General features: G+C 37.7%; 1 protein-coding gene across 2 annotated transcripts in view; it reads right to left on the minus strand.

Annotated features, from left to right (window-relative positions):
• Positions 1–857: 857 nt before the first annotated feature.
• The window catches only part of LOC114457897 (estrogen-related receptor gamma-like), a 45,406-nt gene continuing 19,675 nt past the window's right edge, over positions 858–26,588 (minus strand). For both annotated transcript variants that reach the window (XM_028440035.1, XM_028440034.1), the window contains exons 2-8: positions 23,186–23,437; positions 22,327–22,484; positions 18,620–18,736; positions 7,870–7,980; positions 7,603–7,785; positions 4,111–4,380; positions 858–3,398 (exon numbers count right to left, since the gene is read on the minus strand). In XM_028440035.1, coding sequence (XP_028295836.1) covers positions 3,154–3,398; positions 4,111–4,380; positions 7,603–7,785; positions 7,870–7,980; positions 18,620–18,736; positions 22,327–22,484; positions 23,186–23,427 — 1,326 coding nt within the window. In that variant the 5' untranslated portion in view covers positions 23,428–23,437 and the 3' untranslated portion in view covers positions 858–3,153. The remainder of the gene's footprint in view (positions 3,399–4,110; positions 4,381–7,602; positions 7,786–7,869; positions 7,981–18,619; positions 18,737–22,326; positions 22,485–23,185; positions 23,438–26,588) is intronic.

Raw genomic sequence — 26,588 nt, forward strand, 5'->3', positions numbered from 1 at the left:
AGGCCGCACCACCATGTTTTAAATCAGAAGTGTGGAAGCATTTTGGCTTCCCCAAGACAAAATGAAAGAGGTGAGAAAGAAAGAACTTGTGAAATTCAAGGTAAGAGGGTCAGAGAGGAAAGGGAGAAACAAGAGAGAGAGAGAATTAAAGCCATAGTTTGTTTGTTTATATTATTTCTTTGATATGGGATTTGTTTTGAAGTCCAATTGTTGAGGCACAAAATACATTTTCAGTTGCACTTTTATAAAGAAAAGGAACTATTGTGCAGTTTTGCATAGTTTACTGTGGAGCCAGAATTTAAATGAATAGGCTTCTTCTTCATTTGTACTATTTCTTTATATATTTCATTCAGGATTTATTTTTAATTAAATTGCATTGTCTTGCATAGTTTATTAAGGGATTCTTTTGACAATGAAAGATAAAAGAAAATAGCACAGTATTTTTATTTGTATTTTCGAAGAAAAAAAAAGCGTATTTTTCAGTCATCATTGGTCTACACTCTCATTTTGTTAAATAAATCGTGAGAGAATCGTATCGCGAACCCAGTATCGTTAATCAAATCGTATCGGGAGTTGAGTGAATCGTTACATCCCTACTTCCTTCACTCGCGATCTTTACAACAGAGCTCCTGGGTCATGATATTTGAATGTGAACCGACCATACGACATTTGTTAAATATTTTGATAGTACATATGTAAATATGTGACTGTTTTGTGGTGTTTTTATTGTTAATTAAAAAAAAAAGATAAAAACAAAACACAATGATGACCAAAAACCAAACAGAAAATAAAATAAAAACCAAAATAGATTGGAATTCATTCAAAACATACATTTCTAATTCTTTTTAAATAGCAGGGTTTCAACCTTTTAAATAGTACACGAACTGCCGTAAAATAGGGCGACCAGATGTAGACGCGTTGAATTAAATCTCAACAATGTGCATCTAAATGTTCATTAGTTGAGCGTTTGTTTTCCACATAGTCTCCGTGTGATGCAGTGATGAGTCGAATGCTTCTGCTTCCATCAGCCTCAACAGGCAGCTGATGGCCAGCGCTCTCTGGGGCCTCTGTTAGACTCCATTACATTAGGGCTGTTAATTATAAATCTCCATCCAACTGGGCTCAGATGGCCTAAATGTGCCATAATGGGCCATCTATGGAAGTGACAGTCCACTGTCAGACTGTGCACAACAGGCGGCGGCCACTTACCAGCTCTTAATGAATGTTTTAAACCCCTCTTCACTTTAATGAGGAAGGCCACATTCACATCATAGGAACGTTGCATTAAGGATATCAGCTTTATTGCCCAAAAAATCCACCTGAGAATGAAACAGCTCGCTATAGCCCAACCGAAGCTTCATTTGCATCGTGAAACATTTCCGTTGGCATAAGACATGATGTCGTATTTTACAGCAATTTTTACACATGACGGTCACCATATTGCTGCGAGATCTGATCATCATTTTACACACAAAAAATCAGCACAATATAGTCTTACAGTACCTCAACCCAAATCAGGAGGATTTCTCGTAATGCGGTTCCTTTTTATCTTTTAAAATCCATTCACTCAACAGGCAGGAAAGCAACAACACACACGACACGCTAACAGTTACCAGAGAAAGCCATCACCATTTCCTCCCCAAAACATCATTCTTAAAAGAAAAAGTAGTGCACAAATTCCATCCTACATCCTACAAAGACACCAAACGCCTCCCCCACGTACCCAGATTACACATTATGGCAGCCATTGTACAGACTTTAGGTTTTTATCTATGGGTCTAAATCTACCATGTTATCATCTTCAAGTACAGACTCCATTTATAAACAGGTTGTCTTTTATTTTATGTGATGATATTGAGTATCAGTGCTGAAGCAGAGAAGCTTGTAAAAAGTGTCAGTTATTACCATTAAAAAATACTTTTAAATGTTATAATCCTGCGCAGTCGATCATTGCTGCAACAATATTAAAAAAACAATACATTTCTAATAAATATTAAATCAGTCATATTATGAACTATTGTTTGCGTTATAGTGTAACTAATGTAAAGAAGGACAATTTGTCTGCATGGGATAAAATACTGATAATAAATTACTTTTCCTAATATAATCGATATGCACCCCTTTTTTTAAAATTTTATATCACGTTATATAACCGGGGGGCACTCGTCAAAGCAGGGAAAGAAAAACTGCCCTAAACCAAACAAAAACATATTTTATCACATTTTCTTTCCCTTTAAGAGATCAGATGAATGGTGGGTCATGTGTTTCTTTAATTTTATTAAATTAACATTTTGTTACCAGCTCCTTGTATAAGCAGTGAAGGCAACAGAGTGCCAGATATATGGTAACACACGCTGAAGTATGAGAGCTGATCAGCTGTTCCTTCTCGACTACATTAACTTTTAAATTAAATTAAAATTTAAATCTCATTTATGTAGATTATTTAAATCTTTCAACGTTTTAAATCTCTTTAGATCTGGGATTGTGTAAAAACAAAAAAAAAAGCAAACAAACTGTTGGGGTGAAACAATAAATAAGCGGCACATGTTTTGTAATTGAGGAGACGTGTATGTTTTTGCACTAAACTCAGAAAAGGTTAAGTCTGCAAACTACATGAAACTTGGTTTTAATCTCAGTTTGCACTGTGAGAATCAGTCCTTACTCCGTGGCTAACAGTACACATTTTTTACTTTCCCTAAATCTATTTTTTTTCTACGGTTTGCTTCAGATTGCAAATTTTTACAGGCTTTAATGAGTAAAATAATCCATGAGGATTTTCAAGTATTAGGTGGTTACTTTAAAAAAGAACAAAGCGCTACATTTGGCATCTAACCGTGGAAGGCGATTATTCTGCTGTACCGCCGTCCATTCGTCTTCATTCTTTAACGCAGGCCTTCATTGTCCCAGACAGCAAATATATGGCTCTTGATGCCAGTTCATCCACTCTAGTTATTTCATTTCAAACCTTCATTTAAAGTCCAAGGGAACAAAGTTCTGAACTTGTTCTTGCTGCTGTTGAAAAATTCAAGATTTTACTGTCAAACACAAGCTGAAAGCGACAAACTCCCGGTGTCAGACCATTACCCGTTTACCCTCTGATCCTGACCTCCTGTTCATGGGTCAGTATTTAGATCATATCTGTCTGCATCCACGTCAGGCTTTGGCCTCCAAGAGTTCAAGGAAAAGTTTGTGCATGGGCACGCGTCCGTCTTGTTTGATGCTGCAGAAGTGCTGCACGGCGCGGGCTGCAGTCTGGCGGAGGAGAGGCAGGGTCATGATCATTTTCCCTGCACGACGAGGCTCCTCAGGGTGGTGTGTGGCCTCGAAGTCCTGCAGGGCAGCATGGAGGACATCCTGGAGTCTTTGAACTGCTTCCACGTCCTCAATATTCACCGAGTCTGAAGGAGAGTGGAACAATAAGATGAAAATTTAGGAAGTATGCTGAAATCGCATACTAAAGTATTCATACTAAGTCTGACCTCAAAATGAGTGTGTAATGCGTTCACATTAGATAGTATGAAAAGACTGAGTACGCAAGAAGTACTCGGATGTATATTAGAGAACATTTCCTAAGTATGCACGGTGAGCACACTAGTCATACTCAACCGCCCCATGATGCATTGCAAGCGGAATCATCCTGGGACAGGCTTCAAGCTAAAAGTCAAACACCCCCTTTTCAAAACAAAAGCATCTCTTCTCGTCTTCCATTCATTTTTTTACACGTTTATAAATGAGGCTTTTGCTTTAAAGTTAATCAGAAGTTTCAGTTTCAGAATGGCAGGTGTCCGAAAATCTCCGAAATGTGTTTTCCCTGAGTTTTATGGATCAAATGACAACATGTTGATATTCTACTTGGTCTCGCTTAAAATGTTTTCCTTTCAAAGTTGGTGAATCAACAGATATATTTAGTCTCAGCGTGCTTCAGATTTTTGTTGTTGTAGGTTCAAATTGCATCTTGGGAAACTTGGAAGTATATTTCATTGGGAACAGTCATCATCCTAACCATATTTATAGCATATATTAGACGGTATATACTCATTGAGTTGTAGTGCATAGTACGGAGTATGCCATTTCAAACACAGTCTATGTCTGTGAAAACAGATGTTATACCTGAATTGGCGAGTGCGATGGCTTTGAGCACCACAAACTCCTCCTTCTCCAGGCCCATGGCTTTGTATTTCTTCACTAGCTGCAGGATGGCGTTGTTGAGGTCGAGCAGCCCAGCCAGCTTTGACTGCTCCTCATCCATGACGTAATCTTCGGCATACACCAGCTTGTCCTCCGTGGACAGCGAGCGGAAAACCACCCGAAGGATCAAGATCTCCATCCAGCCGCTCTGCAGCAGACTCATCTGGTCTGCTAGAGAGAGTGAGGGGAAGCCTGGAAGCAAGCAAAGATCAGAAAAAATAGACTTGTTAAGACATATTTGGCCTTTAATGATAATCTGACCTGTCATTGTTGGTTTAACTAAGCCTGAGATAACAAAGAAAGAATGAAACAATGGTCAGAGCACTGAGACTGAGGCTTGTTGGCACTTCACTGACATTATATACAGAGGAGCCTAGATTCAGGACACCAAAGCATCCAAATCGGGTCACAGAAGGATTCTGCATTTGCAGGGTAAACATAGATCATTGAATAAAACACCAAACTGTCTGTAACATTAAGTTAACTACGTTCCAGAACTTGTTCTCAAAGCCTTTAGCACCTTAACTCACTCAGTGCCATTGACGAGATAACTCGTCATTTGCGTTTTTTCACTTGGCTTACCTAAGACCTGTGAATATATATATATATATCTCTACTGAAATGTGTTGATCAAGTGTTAGGTTGCTTGTGATGAACAAGTCGTGTTAGCCACTGGATTTCCAACATTTAAAAAGTGATACAATTCTCTTCAAAAAGATGACTACAATTTTTTTTAAAAGCCTTGATTTTCAAAGCTGAGCGAAAACAATTGTGACTTTCTTTTCTCCACCACTAGCTGAGCTGTGTTGGCCTTTCACTTTATGTAAACCAGCGATAAAGATAAATATAAATGCGTGAAGTTATGGACAAGTTGCGTTTTGGTTTAGAGAACAGTTTTTTCTCAAGAAATTGCCATTATTTGTTCATAGTTAAGCTAAAGGAGTTTGTGCTCATGTTGATGCTCTACACTGCTCTACACTGTTGATGTGTTTGGATACACTTTGTACTCAAACAGCATTTATATCTACAATATGATCTCAGTTGCACCTTTTTTGAGATCAGAATCTGACCTGCAATGAAGAACTCATGTGTTTATCAAAACAACAAATCATTTACAAAGTCTTAGGTCTCACCACGATTCCACCAATGTGGAATCCTCACAGCAGAGGGCACAACAAAGGACAGAGGAAATGAATAGGTGGTAAATTTAATTACTTTGTGGTGAGTCTCCTTCTTTGATTGACAATTACACCCCACAGGAGTATGATTAAACCCACTCAGGCCCCATATAAACCCTCACACACACACTCATGCTCACTTTTACTGTAATTAAACGGATGATTTTACACAGCAAGAAGACCAGGGGGAAGGTGTTTGTATTTTTGACACCCTTGGTGATTGTTATCAGGATCCACTGCTCTTTACAATCACCACGGGAACGTCAGAGGCACCCATTTCCTCACTATCGTTCCTTGATTGATAGGAAACGCCGCCTGTGCACAATTTCATTGGTCGATAGGGATCAGTATTCGGGCTCAGGACCATCGATCTGAAAAGAGACCTGTGTGAGTGTGTGTTTGAGACGCTGTGATGAAATCTCAAGTGATGTATTGATGAAATTCAGGAACAAATACGAGTCGCGGCGTCAATAATGAGAAAAGACAGTGTTGTAAAGGCAGGAAGCAAAAAGTCAACTCAGGGTGATGACAAGGACTTCAGCTGCAGCACAAAAACAAAAGTAGGCACTTGGTATTCAGCCAGCTCGTGTTCGCTTAGCCCTCAGACTCTAGACTACATTACAGTCTATTGGACTGATGGGAGCAGGTTAGAGGGGATGGTAAACCCCCCCCAACACACTTATACCCCTTTGTAAAGAACTCAGATGGCCTCATCCTTTTTGCCCAGAACCCGGGTTCTTGAACCATCTTGGGCCATTTGTTCTACCAAACATCTAGATGTGATGTGACACAGCCATTATGCTCTGAGGAAGGGCCAGACACAATTTGTCTATGTATCTGCCTTTTTTGTGTTATTTTAATATTTGTTCTCATCAGCTGAGCTGTCTCAACTGCAGACTTTCATTATGTCTCTTAGTCACTTTTCTTCATTTTTTTTTATCTCCGCCAAGGAGGTCATATTTTCACCAGTGTTTGTTTGTTTTGTTTGTCTGTTAGCAGGATTACATCAAAAGTACTTAACAGAGTTTGACAACAATTTTTTTTTAGCAACTGATACTGTAGACCTTAGGCCATGGAAGATTCCATGCAATTTTGGAAGGGATCTGAATTGACATACTGATCCTGGATCAGTTCAAAAAATCATTGGCATCACCGGAAATTTTGATTCGTAATTGACTGATTTTTATTAAATTTGACTTGGATTGTGCATTTCAGCGCATTTCTTTTGAAAAAATGTTGGTGCCCATACATTTGGATCTACTTTACTATATGTTTTTTCAGGGGGATAAAAAATTCTTCCAGGCCTTTAAAATGTGTATGATCATGGTACCATAATCAGGATCACAAATCCAGATAACTATCAATATCTGGCAGAGATGATATTTGGCACTTGGTGGAGGTTTGCGCTCTCTTAGGGCTCTTGTTGAGGTCTTTACCTCTACAAGAAAGTATGGCAAACCCTTGACTAGGCGACCTTTTGACCTTATTTCCATTGTCGGAGCCTCTTGGTGAAAACAACCTTGTTGGCAATATATTCTGTCCTTGATGCAGACAACAACCCTGTTGGGTTAGGTAGATTTGGAAATAGCTGTTTTAGAAGACCTTGGGATTGACTGAAGAGATTATATCAGAAGTATGGGTATGGATAATGAGTTTAATAAACGTTTGTACTTATTAATCTATGTTGAAAGGACGGAAGTGATAGAAAGATGATTTCTGGTTTCAAGTTTGACTAATTTAAATGTTGGTCCTTTCTTAGTTCACTAAGTCTTGTAAAGCTAATAATCAAAGGCTGATCTAATGTACTGCCAATATCAGCATGTGGTTACAACTAACAACGTAATCCAAGCAGTAGCTTTGAGCTTCCCAACCTTTTAGTCAAAGAGAAACATGTGCTCACTGTATTGCCAGTGTCAGAGGAGAAGCTAAGTGTTTTCCAAACACCAGGAGGATTTCTTTAATTTGGACCATCCGGGGAGATGCCTACAGCCCCGGAAACAACTTAAAATCCTTGTATTGGGAACACACTGGTCATCAGGATGTCATACACCCACATACTGAGGATAACCGGTAGTCCACAAAACCAAGACAACATTTCCTCTATTCTCGGGGCCTCCAGTGAGCACAAATCCAAACAATCACTCTTGTGATCTGATTAGGGACTTAATGTAGCTAATGTGTGTAGAGGATTGTGTGAGCGGAGGAGTGGGTGAGTGGGGATTAGGTCTGATCATACCTGGGATGTGTTTGGCCCAGCCGATGTTAACCACAAGCTCTCTGTCAGCCAGGTCACACAGAGTGGTCAGAGCTTTGATGTCGCTCTCAGGTACCGTCGGGTCGGGCATGGCAAAGATTCCTTCCGGCTCGGCCACCAGCAGCAAAGACACCATCTTGTTCTCCGGCACGCCGCCTACAAAGTCTAACATTCATTTTGTTGTCATTAAGTAATTCAGAACATCAAAAGCTAAGCAAACACTTCCACAACACTTTCTCGAGCACTCACAAAGTTTCTTTTGAGGCAAAGCCGTTTGAGGGTGCAAATATGGGCTGTTCTCTGCATCTATTCTCCTCTTATACTTTTGTCTTCCACCTCGAACGCGGTCCAGACGCACACCTATAGGAACACAAGAATGTTTTAACACCTGGGTTCTCTCATTACAACTGTACTAGATGTTAAGATGCATTTAGTCAAACCTAAATCCAGCAAACAAACATTAAATCAAAGCTTTTATTGATTACATCAATATGGGAAAGTATAATCAGCATTTTTATTAATGGGAGGATATATCGTTCACGCAATATGAAAACATCACAAGATGTATTGTTGAGGGTAAGAGTGCAATATCGCAATATTGTGAGGGATGTGTGTATGGGTTGGTGAAGCATCCCCTTCCATCCCTGCTTACATCTGTCCCTGTCTTTTCAGCAGGAGGAGACATAGCTGTGTTTCCATTGCAGATTTTTGCAAAACAAAAGCGATATTTCTAAATATCGACAAAGTATAATTGCGCTTTGAACGTGTTTCCATTGAACGTTGTTTTGGGCAGGAGCCTCGTAACTCCCGTGAAATCTCATCCCGCGAGACTTTGCTGGAGGAAATAAATCTTTGTTGTTTCGCGTCTAATGTGGCAGTAATAATTTTTAAGTATAATGCTAAGAAATGTCTCCGTCTCCTCTTCTGTTTACAAGTGGTCATGTGACCAGGTACCTCATGTCATGTGACCATGTACGTCATGCTCTTTAACTTATATTTGCGGAAAAAAACGCTTTTGCGACGCATTTCAATCTCGAAACGTCTAAAATTCCTCCTCACGAAACCGTAAAAAGCTGTGTTGCGATATTTTAGTGTTTTTTCCAAATTCAGGTGTTTCCATTACCAGTTTTTATTGCACCATTTAGATTTTGTGCATTTCCAAGGGTAATGGAAACACAGCTACTGTCTATGTCCAAAGATTTAATTTCTACTGTAGACCTGCTAATATTGGGCTTTGAAGAATGTCACAATGACATGAATTGTGAGTCTCAGTTTTTCTATTTGCTCTGTTCACTTTATTTAGGAAAAATATGTCTTCTGTTATAGTTTATTAGTTTAGTTTAGTTTATGTTCTATTCACTTGAGTTGAAAAGGTTATACCCCAATGTTATATTCTGTTATGCCCAGAGTTAGTCAAATAAAAGCATTGTTATTTTACAAAATGCATTTTGCATATGTTATTGTAGCATTATTGTCAGCCTAGTATCGTATATCGTTTTGTCTCATGAAATTTGTATATTGTCCCACCTCTGGCATTTTACAACTCCAACCTCAATTTTAGGACATTTTAATAATGACAGATGCAAGAAAGAAAGTTTACATGGAGCAATACTGTGCGAGGGGAACAGCTGGTGTAGATAAGGGAACCACGAACCTGAAACCATTGATAATAAAACTTGGATTTTGTGCATTTGTAACAGAAACAATTATGAAGATGAGAAGTTTTCTGCTCTGGCCTGCACTGTGTAACTTGACACCAAACAACCGCCGCTGCCAACCTCCCGTCTTTAAAAGCAATGTGGAGACCCTGTCACCATGGCGATGTCAATTCTAAACTATGTGTGCGTGTGCTCGGATGAGGAGATTTACGTTGTGGACATGAAGGTAGCGTTCCCCGCGTGCGTCCGCAAACAAATGCATGTCTGAGGCATGTGTGAACGTGACTGAGGAAGCCTTTGGTGCTGTTACATGATCCACGCTATGCAAACAGCCAAAGCGGCCCTGAATGGATCTATAATGGCATTCGCATCGAAAAGAAAACTGCTGAGGGAATTATTTGCCCACTTCACACGTCGCAGAGATTCTCCTTTGCCTCGAGCAAACAGCCGATTGGTGCGTTTTAGCCCTGGTGCAGTTTTATGGAGCACATGCTTCCACATAAAGAACATTGAATAATAAAGTGGCCTCTTAATCGAGCATGTAAAACGTGTTGTTGAACTTTTACTCGTTCCGTTCCGTCGGTTTGTAAAGCTATTGGATAACGGTTTATAGTCAGACCATCACTGTCATATAATTATGAGACTTTCTGCATTATTAGCTTATGATCCATGACTGGTCAGATATAGAGGATTGGACTCACCAATGGGAGAACAAGGCCGGGAAGTCATTAAATAATTGAGCATGAAACTCATCTTTGCTTCACTTTAGAGAAGTGTAGAGAATTATTTATAATAATAATATTTATTTTAAAAGTAATTTTTTTTTTTTTTTCATGAGAATATGATTGTGATATTAGATCAGACATTGGAAACTGCAGCCCTCGGTCTAATTTTATGTGGTCCCCAAAGTAAATGTACAAAATGACAGTAAAATACACAAAACAAAAGCAAGAATACATGAAAAATAATATAAAGAATTACAACATTGCAGGAAAATACAGTAAAAGGCAAGAAAAACACAGACAATACTACAAAAATGAACAAAACAACAACAGTAATACACAAAAGTATGCCAAATAACACATAACAACAACAAAAATACACAAAATTACTCAAAAAAATATACAAAATTACAGCAAATGACAAGTAGACAAAAAGACGGGAAAACAACCCCAAAATGACTCCAATGACTCAAATCCACAGTATTAACAAATGAGCAAAATGACAACAAAAATACACAAAAATGACTCCAAAAAACGCAAAATTAAATCATAAATACACAATATGACTCCAAAAAACATATATTTTACAGGAAAAATACACAAAAGGACAACAGAAATGCACACAACAGCACACAAAATTACTAAAAAAGCTCTTTGTTCTTTTCTGTGATTGGTCATTATTCTAAATGCTGACATGAATGTAGATAATGTGGCCCTTCGATCAAACAAACACATTTTCATGGCCCTCGCTGTGATAAAAGTTGCCCACTTCTGTATTAGATGATGGACTGAGATCTTTAAAAAGTGTATTTCATCTGAGTTTATTTGTTTGTGATTAAATGTCACCATTGCAATTCAAACACACACATCTGAGTTAAGTGTAGCTGTTCGCTGTGGAATGTGCTGACAACCAAACGGCCAAGAATAGCTGGGGAAGGATAACAAAACAGACACAGAGCAGCTCCTTCTTGTTCATCCCAACTCAACCTGATTTATTTTTTGCCTCCTTCATCACTCAAGCTTTCTTTTAATGGTGTCTGGAGTTTCACATGAGAGGCTTTACAGGTTCCCAAAGTGCCCGCTGCACACAGCAGGACGGGGACTACAGACTTGGTGCCGCTCATCTGGTCTAATCCAGGTTAGGTTGTTCCGTACGTCCTCAATGCCTTGGTCACCATGTGTTCACTGAAAACAAGCCCAGGCTGCAAGGCTACAGTCAGTAACGGACACACCGTCACGTCACACATGTAGACTTCCTTTGTTTTATATGAAAACACAGAAAATCACAGCAAGAACAAAGCAGAATGTTTCCGTGTAGAGTTTGCATGTTCTCTCGTGTTTATGTGTGTCCCTGAAGTTTGAAGTTGCGATCCTATACAAAATAAATCTAGCAGAGAAGGAACTGGTATGGATCAACTGGAATAGTTGGAATTATTTTACAACTGGGAATGAAAAGTGAATTGTTTTGTCCTGACCAATAATTTAGTAAGTGTTAATAATGTAACCGTAATATTACTGCCTCTAATTCTGATGTACTTAAGGCGTCAAACTTATAAACCATTTTTTTGACCATTCATGGAAAATTGATACATCAATATTATTGTCAATTTCTACTTTGTTGCATTGTAGTCAAATATTTTGTGCTATATCTTAAAATGATTACCGTTCATATATGTTAACGATAACACTTTACTTGAAGTTTTATACATAAAGCTGACATTAAGCTGTCATTATTATGCCATGATACCGGTAATTAGCATGAATAAGGTGTTAAACCCTAACGCCACTAGATCTTTCCACCTAACTCAAAAAATGCCAACATAGCTCTAAAGGTGTCATAATTTAGCGAACGATCCTTAAAGACAGCCTTCATGACGCCTTATTCATGCTAATGACAGATAATGACAGCACAATATCAGCCTTATGTATGAAACTTCAAGTAAAGCGTGACCCAACTTTCGTGAGGAAATCTACTTTGATCTCCTGACACGTTTTGTCTGTCAGCTGCCAGTCTTCTTCAGAGGCGTCTGCTAATCGCTTTGATGTGTCCTTATGAGTTCTCTCTGGGCGTGGCCAACTTGACAGTTCTGTCAGGCTGGCCACGCCCCCTGTCGCCCAATGGCCACGTCCAGAAATGACCCAGGAGGACACGTGAAAGCGATCAGCAGACACCTATGAGGAAAACTTGTCAGGCAGTCGAAACGTGTCAGGAGATCAAAGTAAATTTCCTGAAAAAAGTTTTCTGAATAAAAGAAAACCATGACATATTATTCAAAAAGAAGACAAAATGAACTTGCTAGAATTAACTGTTCATTAACCGATGGCTTATATTTATGTTTTGAATAAGGAATAACCACAAAATCTTTTTTTGCGATAGATCTTTTCCTACCATAGTGATCACATCTGATCAGTGTACTCAGGTGGAAAATAGTTACCTCTTCCCTCCTCTTTGTATCATAGTGTGATGAGCACTTTTACTAAGTGTTGATGGCAGAAAATGTCTGTTTAAGACCAAAACGACGGTTCAAGATAAAGCCCCTGTTCATCGTGACAACCAAAACTATTTACGTACGCTGTATATAGAGCACATTGATGATACATTGTTCACATTTTGTTAACATACATGTTTGTAAGTGCTCTAAGCAGCGACAGCGGCCAGTGAGATGGGCACTAAACATGGCCTCATCAAACCCTGCCATGGGCTGTGTGTCTTTTAGCTGTATGGTTAATATGGCTGTGACTCTGCTCATTAAACCTCACTGCTGCTCTGTCTCAGGCTTTACTGCAGCCTCTCTGGGGAAGAGGGGGCATTACGAGACACGATGAAGCGCGTTATGAGGGCGCTTATGACTGAAGTTACGAGGGGCAGTTCGCATTTCACGGAGGTCCAGGAATCCCACAAGGCATCTGTAGGAATTTACGAGGGAGGAGGGAAAGCAGAGGGAGGTGGAGGTGGAGGAGGAGGAGGAGTCTGAGATGGAGTTGATGGCCGGGCCTGTTAAAAGATGCTAATTTGGAAAAAGGGCAAACACACACCTAACTCGCAATAACACATGGAGGTGTGAGCGTAAATGTCAGCGCTGAGTGACGTGTTTATACACAGACACATGTAAAGATACGACGGTTCAGTGTATCCATAACTCACACCACTGCATTACACATCAACCATTATGGGTTGAGCACGAGTCGATGGCAGTAAAGCTTCATCGTACCAGTTCATACCAAATGGGATCTAAAGTGTATTTATCCATAATATTCTCTAATAACAGTTTACTTTGATTCTACAAGAAATCTGTCATATTATGTACAGAAAGAAAGTAAATACTTAGGAAAATCTTTAAAACAAGAACACTGAGCGCTAACCGTCAAGTGCGAAATATCCTTTTAGCCAGATATTGGTAGTTATCTGGATCAGTGATTCTGATCATCATACCATGATCATTCACACTTTAAAGGCTTGGGATACATTTATATCTCTATTAATAACGATAAAGTAGGTACAAATGTATGGGAACACCCATTTTTTTTCAGAAAAATAAAGAAAAAATGCGCAATCTGGATGATTCTTGGATGAAACTCGGTGTGATATTTGAAGAACTCAACATAACCTGAGTCAAATTTCATAAAGATCAGTCAATTACGAACAAACTCAATACCAGTGATGAGAGATAGGGATTTTTCTATTTTTGAAACTGATCTAGAAGCAGTATATTGATCCGGATCTCTTCCGAAATGTCTCTCAAAATCCGTACTTTTGACATAATCCTGCTAACGGATAAACAAAAAATAAATAAACGCTGTTGAAATTGAAAATACTCCCTCTTTGGCTGAGATAATAGTGTTTGTAGCTGATGTTACAAACATTGACCTTGTTCACATGTAAAACATAATGAGGATTAGTTAGTCATTTATGAACAAAAAATATCGCGTTAGCTCTTGCTCACAATTACAGTTTTTAAAGTGTTCCTAAATAAATAGATTTCCTAAAATGTTAACCCAACTTTTCTTAGTTTGGAGTGTTTTATGTTTTAAACAATGATCTAATAGTTTATTACGTGCAATAGTCATGCAGTTGAATCTAACTTGAAATGTTATGTCAATACGATGCCAGCAGCGACTGGATTATAGTTATGATGTCTGCTGTGCGTCATCCAGCTGTGCAGTCAAAAAAGTGACTCGTGACTCACTGGAAAGCTTAACATGAATCACGTGAAGTAGCTTTATTATGATTTTAAAAACCAAAAAAAAGGCTTAAAGGGCCCATGTTATACTAAATCAACTATTCTGTGCTTTAAAGATCATAAAGTGCTATAAGGGCTTCATACACATGCCCAAAGTGTTTTTTCATTGATTCCCTCAATCGTTAGTTAGAGGGTGATTTACTCCTTTCTTACTGCAGGGTGAGCCCAAACACCTCACTCCAATTTGATGACGCGTTCCCACTTTGATGACGAATTTGACGCGGCACTGAGCTGGAGAAGCCACACCTCCAGGAAGCTCTTTGCCGTGATTGACATGTAAACAGACACGCCCACGAAGGTGAACATTTCAGCATCCTTTGCACAGTGCTATGTATGTATTTTCTACAGCCTACGTATGTACCGGTGAACGCCCCGCCCCCACGCTCTGTCTCGTATTTATAAAGCAGCATGAGCTCGGCTACGGAGTGGGTGGGAGAAGGACGATCCGTCGTCTGGCCCTACATCACCGTGCGGGGAGGAGGAAGTCAGTGTCCCGTCTATAGACACGCCCACTCATGAATATGCATAAGTAGGCCGCAAATCAGCCTGTTTGTGTAGAGTTGCTCAGAAAGTCACTTTTCAGAGGCTAAAACTCTGGAAAACAGGCGAGTTTGGGAAAATAAACCTCAGATACTATGTTTTTGGGTTCTTAGAACAAATGGAGATGGGTGAAAAATAGCATGACATGGGACCTTAAACTTAAATATCAGATATAAACCACAAACTATTTGTAGTGACAAAACAGAAACATCCATTCATAAATGTGTCATCTGTTGTGATGTTGGAGCACTAATTTAAAAATAAGGGAAGATCATATTATTGTATTTTAGATAAATAGACTGATAAATAGTATGTTGGATGTGTCTGCGTGTGAAAGTCTATCTTCTAATTGGTCCAGTGATGGGATATTCTCAGACAAAAATTTTACTTAGACTTGGAAAAATTATGAATAGTTTTTTATAAACTAGTGCACTAGTAGTAGAGTAGAACTGTACAAGTGGTACGCATAATGCCCTGTAAATATTTGACTTTGACACTCAATCCCTTAGAATAGGGGTGTCAAACTCATTTTAGATCAGGGGCCAAATACAGATCTGTTTGATCTTAAGTATCTTAAGCCACAGATTAGTGGAGAAAACTAGTAATTCTAACCTTAATGTGCCCTAGTTTGTGCTTTCACATACACAGAAAATAAAAAATATGTAAAGTATTCAATATTCAAGCAATTAATGACAGATATCAGTCCCTGCAGGAGTTTTACTTTAACAATAATTGAATTTGTGATTTTTCTTTGTGTAATTTAAAGGCATTTTTGTAGGATCGTTTGTAAGAAATTGCATGATTTATGAAAATTTTGGGAATACTTTCTACAATTTGCACTTAAAAATGACTGCATCCATGTCATGTAAGCATAGGGAAAATTGCGATGCCCTTCAAATAGTTTGGATTTTCATTGAATTTGTTTATTAGCAGGGAATGAGAAATCAATAACTGAATTAGTTGGTAATTTACACAATAGTTCACGTGTTCTCTGTCTTTTGCTGCCGGAATTAGATGCTCTAAAGAGCACTGGTTAACAGAAGTACACTGGTTTGTCTTACTCTTAGATTTATCTCAAAAATGAATAGCGACACTATAATTCTAGATCTTGAAACCCGTCGTTTCCAAATAACTATCGTGAAATATTAGTGATAAAACGTTAGCGTGGTCACCACTGAAGGCTTTAATGTTTCCTTTCACAAAGCTCAGGTAACACCATCTGTCCACTCACACATGCTTTTTATCGGCTCTCCAAGCCTCACAGCAGGAACCAAGTGTCCAGTACAGTAGGAGGCGGTAATGTTTTCCTTTTTGAGTCACTTCTAAATCTGGACTACAATATGTCACCAGTCACACACACACACACACACACACACACACACATACACACACACACACACTCTCATACTCATACTGAAGAAGCACCTGACTGTTGTCGCTGACTGTCTGAAGTATTTATACACATTGCTATGTACAGAGGTGAAAGTAACAGATTACAAGTACTCACTTTACTGCAATTGAGTTGCTTTTATGCGTACTTTTACTTTTTTGAGTATATTTTAAAATCGGTAATTTTACTTGTACTTAAGTATGTTTTATGTATTAGTTACCGTTCTACATCCAACGTTACTGAGTAATTTATAATTTTTTTGTTTTAAAATGATCAACGGACATTGTGAAACTACAAAAAAAATTCAATAACCAGACAACAATCAAATGCATCACATCATATCCGACCAATCAGAATAAACGTAATGCACCGCACCAAAAAAAGCATTGAATGAATATTCTTTATTATTCTTCATTTATTTTTATTTTTTACTATTATTATTTATTTATGGTATAGTATATAGTTTTTACATGAAATGTTTACTGTATGTATTTAAAATAACGAGTAACTTGTACTTTGAGCATATTTAATTGAGCTACTTTTTACTTGTACTTGAGTATTTTAGGTATGACTTAATAGTACTTGTACGAGTACAGTTTCAATCAAGTAACAGTACTTGTACTTAAGTAGGAAATATCAGTACTTTGTACACCTCTGGCTATGTATTGTCATTTCACATTTATAGTGAATTTTGATAAATAAAAAAATGATAATAAATGCCTGTAAAAGCTCCTCTCAAAGGATTTTGTTTCTGTTCTCTAAGACAGACCTAGGCTACTGGGGGGGGCCACATGCGGTCCTCGGTTTATTCTTGTGCGGCCCTCAAAACAAAATTGTAATTCGTGAAGTCGGAAGTTATATGAAGCCTTACATAGTACACAAAACTCCAGAAACACAGAAAACTACAGCAAAATGTCAACAAAAAGTACAAAAAAGGACTCATGAAACACACACAATGACAACAAAGACACACTAAACAATAACTTAAACACACAAAAGGACTACCAAAACAACAACATATACAACAGGACATCAGAGACACAATGACACAACAATTATAACAAAAGCACACATAATGACTCGAAAAACACACAAAAAGACAACAAAAATATATTATAGTGAAATGAAAATCTACAAAATTAATTCAAAAACACACAAAATGTCTAACTAATAAAATACACCAAGGATGTCACAAAAAGACTACAAAAACAAAACTATTAGTTTTTTTTTTTTTTTTTGTGTTAATGCTCTGATTGGTTATATTTTTTAAATGCTGACATGAATGTTGATAATGTGGCCCTCGGATCAGACAATATCTGGGTTTCCATTACAGATTTTTGCAAAATAAAAGCTACATCTCTAAATTACGACAAAGTATTGTTGCGCTTTGAAATCTCATCCCGCAAGACTTCACCTCAGGGAGATGAACGCTCCAAACCTCCTTATAACACTCTGTATTCCTTTGTTTTCACGTCTAATGTGGCACTAATAATTTTTAAGTATAATGCTAAGAAATGTCCCGGCCTCCTCTTCTTTCCTCCGTCTACACGTAGTGCTTCATGTTTATTCTGAGAGAAGTGGTCATGTGACTAGGTACCTTATGTCCTGTGATGTGTTTTTGCGTAAAAAGTGTTTCCATAGCGCTTTTGCGACACATTTCAATATCAAAACGTCTGGAAAGCGTAAAAACCTTTTTTGCAATATTTGAGTGTTTTTTCGAAATTCAAGTGTTTCCATTACCAGTTTTTATTGCGCTATTTAGATTCCGTGCATTTCCAAGGTTAATGGAAACGCAGCTAATCATGTTTTTGTGGCCCCCGCTAGATAGAAGTTGCCCACCTCTGGTTTAAGATAATCACACTAAAGCTCCAGATCTAATTTGATTGGATCGTCTGATGATGTTTTCCTATTTCAATCATTTTTCTAAACTGTCTCATAGTTTCGATATGATGTTAACGTCCCAAGAGCCTCACAGTTAAAGCTGCAGCTCCGCTCACCAACATGACCTGGCAGATGTCCAAAGGCTATTTTAGAGGATCACCAGACAAGCAAAGGCCAAACAGTTAGCAGCAGCTTTTTACCTCTCAAAGACTCAGCTCAGCATTGTTTGGCTGTCTGTTTACCACACACACACACACACACACACACACACACAGAGGGCATGAGGTTTAACTGTCGGAGGTTTTAGGTTTCATTGCAGTTTACACAACGACAGCACACACACACACACACACCATCGCAGGTTCGTCAGGTGAAGCCGTAACACGATCAGATAATCGCGTTGCTGTTTTCAGGAATGCGCTTCAAAAAAATGTCAGTCATCCTCACTTTTGCCCTCATCCCGCTAAATATCGAGCTTAAGCCGCTGCCAACGCATACAGACAGGATCAATTCCTTTAACAAAGTGCTTCGAACATTTTTTTTAATTTAAGGGGGGGAATGGCTGACCTTCTCTCAACATGCCCACCGCCAGACACTTCACAAATCGACATGCCTGGCAGGACTTCCTTCTTCTTTTGGTGATTTCACATTCATTGGACGCTGGGCAGCTGTATTCAATGTTACCTGGAAAAGAAAGAACATAAAATGAAAAGATAAAGATATTCATTGTTCATCGATGTCCTGTATATTATCATTTTTTTAAAAATTATGACTCTAATCCACCCCTTCCATTATCCTACCCTGACTCCCTCTTCCCTATTCTTTACCCTCTCATCAATGTGTAACACTGCCCTCTCTTTTTATATTCTCCCTTTAATAAAGTGTTTCTTACCCTTCCTTAGGGAGGGCTAGTGATGACCACAATTATGCAATAAAATAAATGTATTTATTTAATTGCAATAATAAAAACATGCATTGCTGTAGTGAAAAGATTGTATTACATGTAGTGTTGACAAGGGAAAAAATACATTATTTTATTATTTATTTCTAAATCAGTTGATGAAACCAAAAGCTTTAGTTGGACTTCCAGGAAAGGTCGTAAAAAAAAGAGCATTTGCTTTACATTTTGACTTAAAATAAGAGTTGGTCAGGCCAAATCCAGTACACAATGCTAAGTGTTATCACATGTGATAAAAACGCTGCTTTTTTAGACCTACTTTAGACCTGTTTGGAGGTGGAACATAAAAGTGCAATACTATTATAAGGACACACAGTGAGCCATCGCCATGATAATAAAGCGCCTGTCATTTAAGTTGCCTTACATTTACAACTCAGTGGAACCAACCTGTTATAAGCAAGTCCAATTTCATAAAGATCAATTACAAACCAAGATATGAATCTTTAAAATTTCACCAATGAGAGATAGGGATTTATTGGATTTTTGAAACTGATCCAAAATCATTATAAATATACAGACAAACAATTGAATAAATAAATGCCTTTAACTTTTAAAATGCTTTTTAACTTTTATCTGTCAAATATTAGCTCCAGTATGTTATATATTCCTTCCTTTTTTGTCTGCACATGCTGTCGAAGGTCAACGCTACATGTAGTGCAATCTTTTTCGACAGCTATGCATGTTTTATTAATGCTATTAAATAAATACATTTATTTTATTGCATGATTGTATTAAAGGGAGAATATACTGTAAGAAGAAAGGGCAGTGTTACACCTTGGTGAGGGGGAAGGGAACAGGGAAGAGGGAGTCAGGATAGGATAATATTATATTATTATATATTCCAAACAATTAAATGAAGTAGACTTTTCATGTTTTGTCACTATTTCTCTATACATCCACTACTTTTTATAACCTGTTTTTATTATTTGGTCAATGTTGGATTTGCTTGAAGTTTTTTTTTTTTTTTTGTGGCATTTTAACAAAACTTTCCAGACTGGACAACAATAAAATACCCATTCACTTTTCACTCCACTGGCAGCCTGCACATTAAACCAGACGGCTGCCACTTTCAGCTGCCACTCTCCATCAGAAACAGGAAGGATCCGATAAGCCAGACATCAGATCTGGATCTCATTGTTTGATGTGACAGCAGCCACAGCTTTCCTATGAATCCATCCACATCAGCTGACTTTGGCTGTCAACGCAAAAAAGCTTTGATCTAGGAACCAGGGGGAGACTGGGACTGTGTCCAGACCAGCCCACTACATTATCAGCAACACCATTTAGAAGTCATTAATGTGGCTTTTTATGTCTTCATTTTAATTATCATTCCCCCAGAAAACATTAAAAGGCCGTCACTTTTTAACCCCTTTTTTTTTTACTTGTTTCCTTTGGCAATTTTGCAACTTCCTTTGTCCCCTTTTGTAAAAGTTCTGTCATTGCTTATTTTTGCCAATAAATACCCCTTTTTTCCTATTTTTTCTCCATTTTTGCAAGTTCTTTTTGACACTTTTATCCAATTGTTTTCCTTTCTTTAATTTTTTTGGCCACTTTTCATCCAAGTAAGCTAACTTTTGCCCAATAAATACCATTCATTTCCTTGTTTTCTTCCACATTTTTTCCATTTTTCACTATTCTTTGCCACATTTTGCTTATTTAAGCTACCATTTGCCATTTCACACAATCTTGTTTCTCTTTATTTGTCAATTTTTGGCTTCTCTTGACTGCTTTTGGCCCATTTTAGTCACTTTACACACCATTTTTGGCCAACTGTTAACATGTCTGCCTCCACAAAAAAAACCCAAAACGTACCAGACCAGACCGGCCCACCGGGACAATGCCCGGTATACCAGATGGCCAGTCCACCCCTGTCTGGGACCCCAACCTGAGTAAAGTCCAGTAAAGTCTGAGTAAAAGTGCTGGAACTCATTGCTCACACTTTATGCATCATGTGTTATCTGATCATTTCATCCTAAACTCTCAGGTGTTGACATTATAAACAACAGACTGTGAATATAACTATCAACTGTTTGCAAACAGATCTTTATTTAAAGCCTCTGCAGCTCTGAGAGCGACGCTAGGAGCTAACTGATCGGGGGTTGTTTATACCAAAATATAGGTTTATGGTACAACTGTGCTATGTTGCTTGTAAAACAGGTTTATATGATGCAGAAAGGCATTATCAGCCCTCAACGTGTAACTGCACTGTAAGCCAAACACGTAGCTACCAGAGGTGTAAAGAGTACTGATATATGCTATTCAAGTAGAAGTACTGTTTCTTGATTGAATTTCTACTCAAGTACATGTAAAAAGTAGGTCAATTAAATAGTACTCCGACTAAAAGCTACTAGTTTCACGTGTATTTTTGGTAATACATCTTGCCACGGTTCCCTTGCACACAGTAAACATCTCATTTATAAACTTAAAAAGGAAAAGACCAAATCTTGTACAATTGGAACTTAATATATTTTTCACAAAGGCATCTGTATTAAAAAAAAGGTTTGTCAAAATGTAATTTTTTTTTTTTTTTTTTAATAAAATAATACCAATTAATTAAATTCAAAATAAAATAAAAAAAAACTTCTCAGGCTCTAAGTATAAATACATTTATGAACTCTAAAACTGAGAAAATAACCCTCATTCAATGCTGTTTTGGCGCCGTGCATTACGTTTAATCTGGTTGGTCCGCTATGATGTAATGCGGTGATTCTCAACTGATGGGTCGGTCCCAAAAGTGGGTCGCGGACAGCTTGTCAAATATGAATAAATACTTATTGTCTCTCATGTTGGACTTTGGTCTTTTATTTTGAAAGAAACTTTTCTTCTGACAGGCATGTTGTGAAATGCATGTTGCACAGAAAAATATATAGATTTATATTTTAGAAAAGCTAAATTTGGTTGGTTGAATTCTTAAAAAAAAAAAAAGCGGTTCACGATTAAATGACTGTGGCAAAATGTGGGTTCCAGGGTGAAACCAGATGAGAACCCCTGATGTGATATATTTGATTGTTGTCTGGTGATTTCATTTTTTTTGTAGTTTCACAATGTCCATTGATCATTTTAAAACAAAAAATAATAATTTACTCAGTAACGGTTGGGTGTTGAAATGTAACAAATTACTTTACTTATTTTAAAACGTACTTAAGTACACGTAAAATTACTGATTTAGAAATATACTTAAAAAAAAGTACAAGTACCCATAAAAGCAACTCAATTACAGTAACTTGACTACTTGTAATTTGTTACTTTCACCTCTGGTTGCTACTAATGCTGAATAGAAGTTTTGTATGTATTTGACTTTCCGTCCTGTTCTTACCCTGGATGGTCCTCTTGAAGAAGGCCTTACAGGCCTCGCAGGACGCCACTCCGTAGTGGTAGCCTGACGCTACGTCACCGCACACCAAGCACAGTCGCTTGGCCACCGTACCCAACATAAACTCACACTTCACTTGGTTTTCTTCTTCGCCAAACCTCCTGGAAGGAGATGAGGGTAAACAGAAACTCAGTCCATTGAATACAAGCATGGTTGAGGTCAATTACAATTGTAATTGCGTAATTGATCATTCATTCCAATTATGGCATAGTTATAATTATATTTAAAAAAAATCTGAATCACAATTAAATTGTAATTGAGTTCAAATAATTGACTTTGTAATTGTAACTGCTATTAAAATTCTCTATAAAGAAATATCAATTATAATTTAACTCATTAAAATGTTTCATATCAAGCTTTCCTACATTTTATCATTTAAAAAAAATTGAAATCAAGGTGTATACTGACACAAAAAAGGCTCAAACACCCACACCAAAAATATTAAACCTTTATTTTCATTAATTATGAAGCCTATCAACGTAACCAATAGATACATATACGTATTTAGGACCAGTTATCATTAGAGATGCTAACAGAAAGCTAACACAAGAGGAAGGTTAACTTTTATTAGGTTGTTTATTATAGGCTCAGTAAATTGAATTCATTGTAATTGAATTTTAGGAATTGAGAACGTAATTGTAATTGACTTTCTGAGGATAAAAAATAATTGTAATTTAATCGTAATCGGAAAAAATGCTGGTCACTGTAATCATAACTGAGTTGTAATTGAATACAAAAAAATGTAACTGATATATTTAATTGGCCCCAACCCTGGAGACAAGCACAGAGCGCGAGAACCAACCTGTTTGTTCCTCCATTGTTGGACAACACAGCTGTGTTTCCATAGTGAACTGTGGTGTCCAGACCATTGCTGTGACTGTGGCCCTTAGTGAGGGGACCGTAGCTGGAGTTTGTGTCTGAGGAAGAGCTTCCTGGACTGGGCTGAGCCGGGCTGACGTCGTCCTGAGAGCTGGGGCTTGGGCTGGGGGGCTCGCGCTTTATGGAGGTGGGACGAGTGGGGTCCAAGCCCCTCACGGACATCATGCCCAGATGCCTGAGGGGAAGAAATCAGGGAATATTTAGCATTAGTGGAAATGGACCTAGTCAGAGGTGAAAGAGATTACAAGTAATCACGTTACTGTAATTGAGTTTATTTGTGTACTTGTACTTTGTTGAGTATATTTCTTAATCTGTAATTTTATGTGTACTTAAGTACATTTTAAAAGAAGTAATTTGTTTTATTTCTACACCCAACCATTACTGAGTAAATTATTATTTTATGTTTTAAAATAAACGAACATTGTGAAACTACAAAAAAAAAAGGAAATGACCAGCCAACAATCACATGCATCACATCCACTGACCAATCAGATTAAATGTAATGCACCGCACCAAAACAGCATTGAATGCTGGTTATTTTCATAAATGTATCTATACTTAAGAGCCTGTTAAGTTTTTTTTTTTTTTTTTTAATTAAATTAATTGGTATTATTTTATTTGGAAAAATAATTGTACATTTTGACAAACCTTTTTTATTTTATATATTTTCATTATTTATTTATTATTTAACTATTTATTTTATTATTATCATCCTTTTTTTTCACTATTATTGATTTATTTATAGTGTAGCATATAGTTCATACATGAAAAGTATATATATATATATATATATATATATATATATATATATATATACATACATATCATTTTACGTGACGCAAGGGAACCGTGGCAAGATTTCTCAGTTTTAGAGTTCATAAATATAGCTATACATTGAAATTATTGGTGTTATTTTATTTTATTTTTCAAATTGTTCATTTCGACAAACCTTTTTTTATACAGATGACTTTGTGGAAAATAAATGAATTCTTTCTCTTCCTTTTTTAAGTTTATACATGAGATGTTTACTGTATTCAAGGGAACCGTTGCAAGATTTATTACCAGTAATAAACGTGGCGGTGAAAGTAACCAGTAACATTTACTTTGCGTACTATTTAATTGAGCTCCTTTTTACTTGAGTATTTTATGTATGACTTACTTGTGCTTGTAGTTGAGTACAATTTCAATCAAATTACAGTTCTTCTACTTGAGTAGAATATATCAGTACTCTTTACACCTCTGTATCTGTTGTGAATTTTTATAAGGATGTCAGACTTCAATGGCAGCTTTAATAATTAGTCACATGTGCATTGTTCTTTGCGTTATTGCACTTTAACTTTAAGCTTGTGACTTATTATTACATCAGGCTTGTTTTACTGATGATTAGTTGAAAAACGTTTACTCAGCAACGTTCACTTTCTCTTTACCTCTCAAGCATGGAAACGGGATAAATCATAAACCTCCAACCCCTCCTTTTCTATCCCCTGCAATACCTCACCAGCCGTTTGGGATGTCCCACATATGCAAAGCCAAGGCAATTACACTGCTTTGTTTTCAAAGAAGGAGATTGCTTAAGCAAACCTATGGAAATACTTACGCCAACAATCGCTTCTATGACCAACTTTAATGTAAACAAGCTGGTCTTCAGGTTTCCTAGGTTTAATTAGAAAACAAATTCTCCTGAGCCAGTTACGGTACTTATTAACACTTTGCCTGCCAATCAATCAACAAAAGACTTCAAGAATTTAATTTCTAAGTATAACTATTTCTTAGACCCTTGTGTGATAATAAAACAATAAAGTGTGTATCATGTAACTCTGTTGGGATTGAATTGTGACCACAACAGACTGTCAGTCACCACACGCACACACGCACACACACGGCGTCAGGCGATGATATGTGCATGTAAAAATAAAAAAGGAACACAGAAAGCTTTCCTGCTCTGCCGCCTGCACACTTACACACACATTTAAAAGCACGCGTCTTCATAAACACCTTAACACATACTTGTATGAAACTGTTTGTCGCCAGGCAGGGGTGGACTGGGACTAACATTCAGCCTTGGCTTTTTGTGTCCAGACCAGCCCGCTACATTATCAGCGACACCACGTAGAAGCTGTTATTAAGTCAATGAAGCTCCTCATGTGGCTTTATATGTCTTCATTTTAATCATTATTTCTCCAGAAAACCTTAAAAGGGGGAAACTTTAATCCCTTCCCTATTCTCTTTGGCCATTTTGGAACTTCCTTTGTCCCATTTTTGTCCCTTTTCAAAAGTTCCGACACTTTTTGTCAATTTTTGCAAGTTGTTTTTGACACTTTCGTCCAATTTTTGTCCTTTATTTAATTTTTTTTCCCCACTTTTCATCCAAATAAGCTAACTTTTGCCCAATATATTCCACTTGTATCATTTTTTCCCCTGCATTTTGCCTCTTTGTGTTCCACATTTTTGCCCTTTCTCACTATTGTTTGCCACATTTTGCGCATTTAAAGCAGAACTAAGTAACTTGAGCTTAGCGCTCTCCCTAAAGGTCCATTTTGGTTATGTCACTGTCGTAAAAAACGCTGCACCCCCCCGCCGCCTGCCCCACCCCACAGCTACATGCGTACCTTTGCTCTCCCAAGACAGTAGCAACCGATCACTGAAAAATCCTAATACAACAGTGACACCAAGGGTGCTTTCACACACACAGTCCCATGTGACCATGTGAACAGTATGAGGAAGAGAGACAAGTAAAATAAATGAATGATGTGGGAGTAATACGGAAGGGAGTGTGAAAATGTGTGGGATGTGTTTGTGTGGTGACAAAGCGGCTCTGAAAATGGATGGATGAATGGATGGATATTTGTGTGTGTGCTGCCTGATGGAGAGCTGGGTTGCGAGTGTGTGTGTGTGCCTGTTGCCGTGACGACAGTGTGTGTGATTGCTGTGTGTTGCTGCTGAGCTGTCACTGCATGGAGTTACTCCGTTCCTCGGACAGAGGTCTTCTCTGCCTTTTTTTTGCTGGCTCCGCCATGATATAAGTTTGAGAAAAGTGAATTTGTAGACAACCGTGTGCAGCCATGGAAGCTGGTCATTATCTAGCATTAGTTTGTATTAGGCTGCCGTAAAGCAGTACGTCTGCCACCGGGTCGGAGGCAGGGAAAGTTGCAAGTGCTGTTTTCTGGCCAGAGACAGCAGGGGTAGATGAAAGACCCCCCAATCACCCCATAAACACTACACAGGAACTACAAGAAAGATTTATTAAGGTGAAAAAGTTACTTTGTTCTGCTTTAAGCTATACCCTTTTCCATTACGTACCACCTGATTCCTCTTTATTTGCCCAT

Source organism: Gouania willdenowi, chromosome 24 (genome assembly GCF_900634775.1).
Source record: "Gouania willdenowi chromosome 24, fGouWil2.1, whole genome shotgun sequence".
NCBI classification, from domain to species: Eukaryota; Metazoa; Chordata; class Actinopteri; order Blenniiformes; family Gobiesocidae; genus Gouania; species Gouania willdenowi.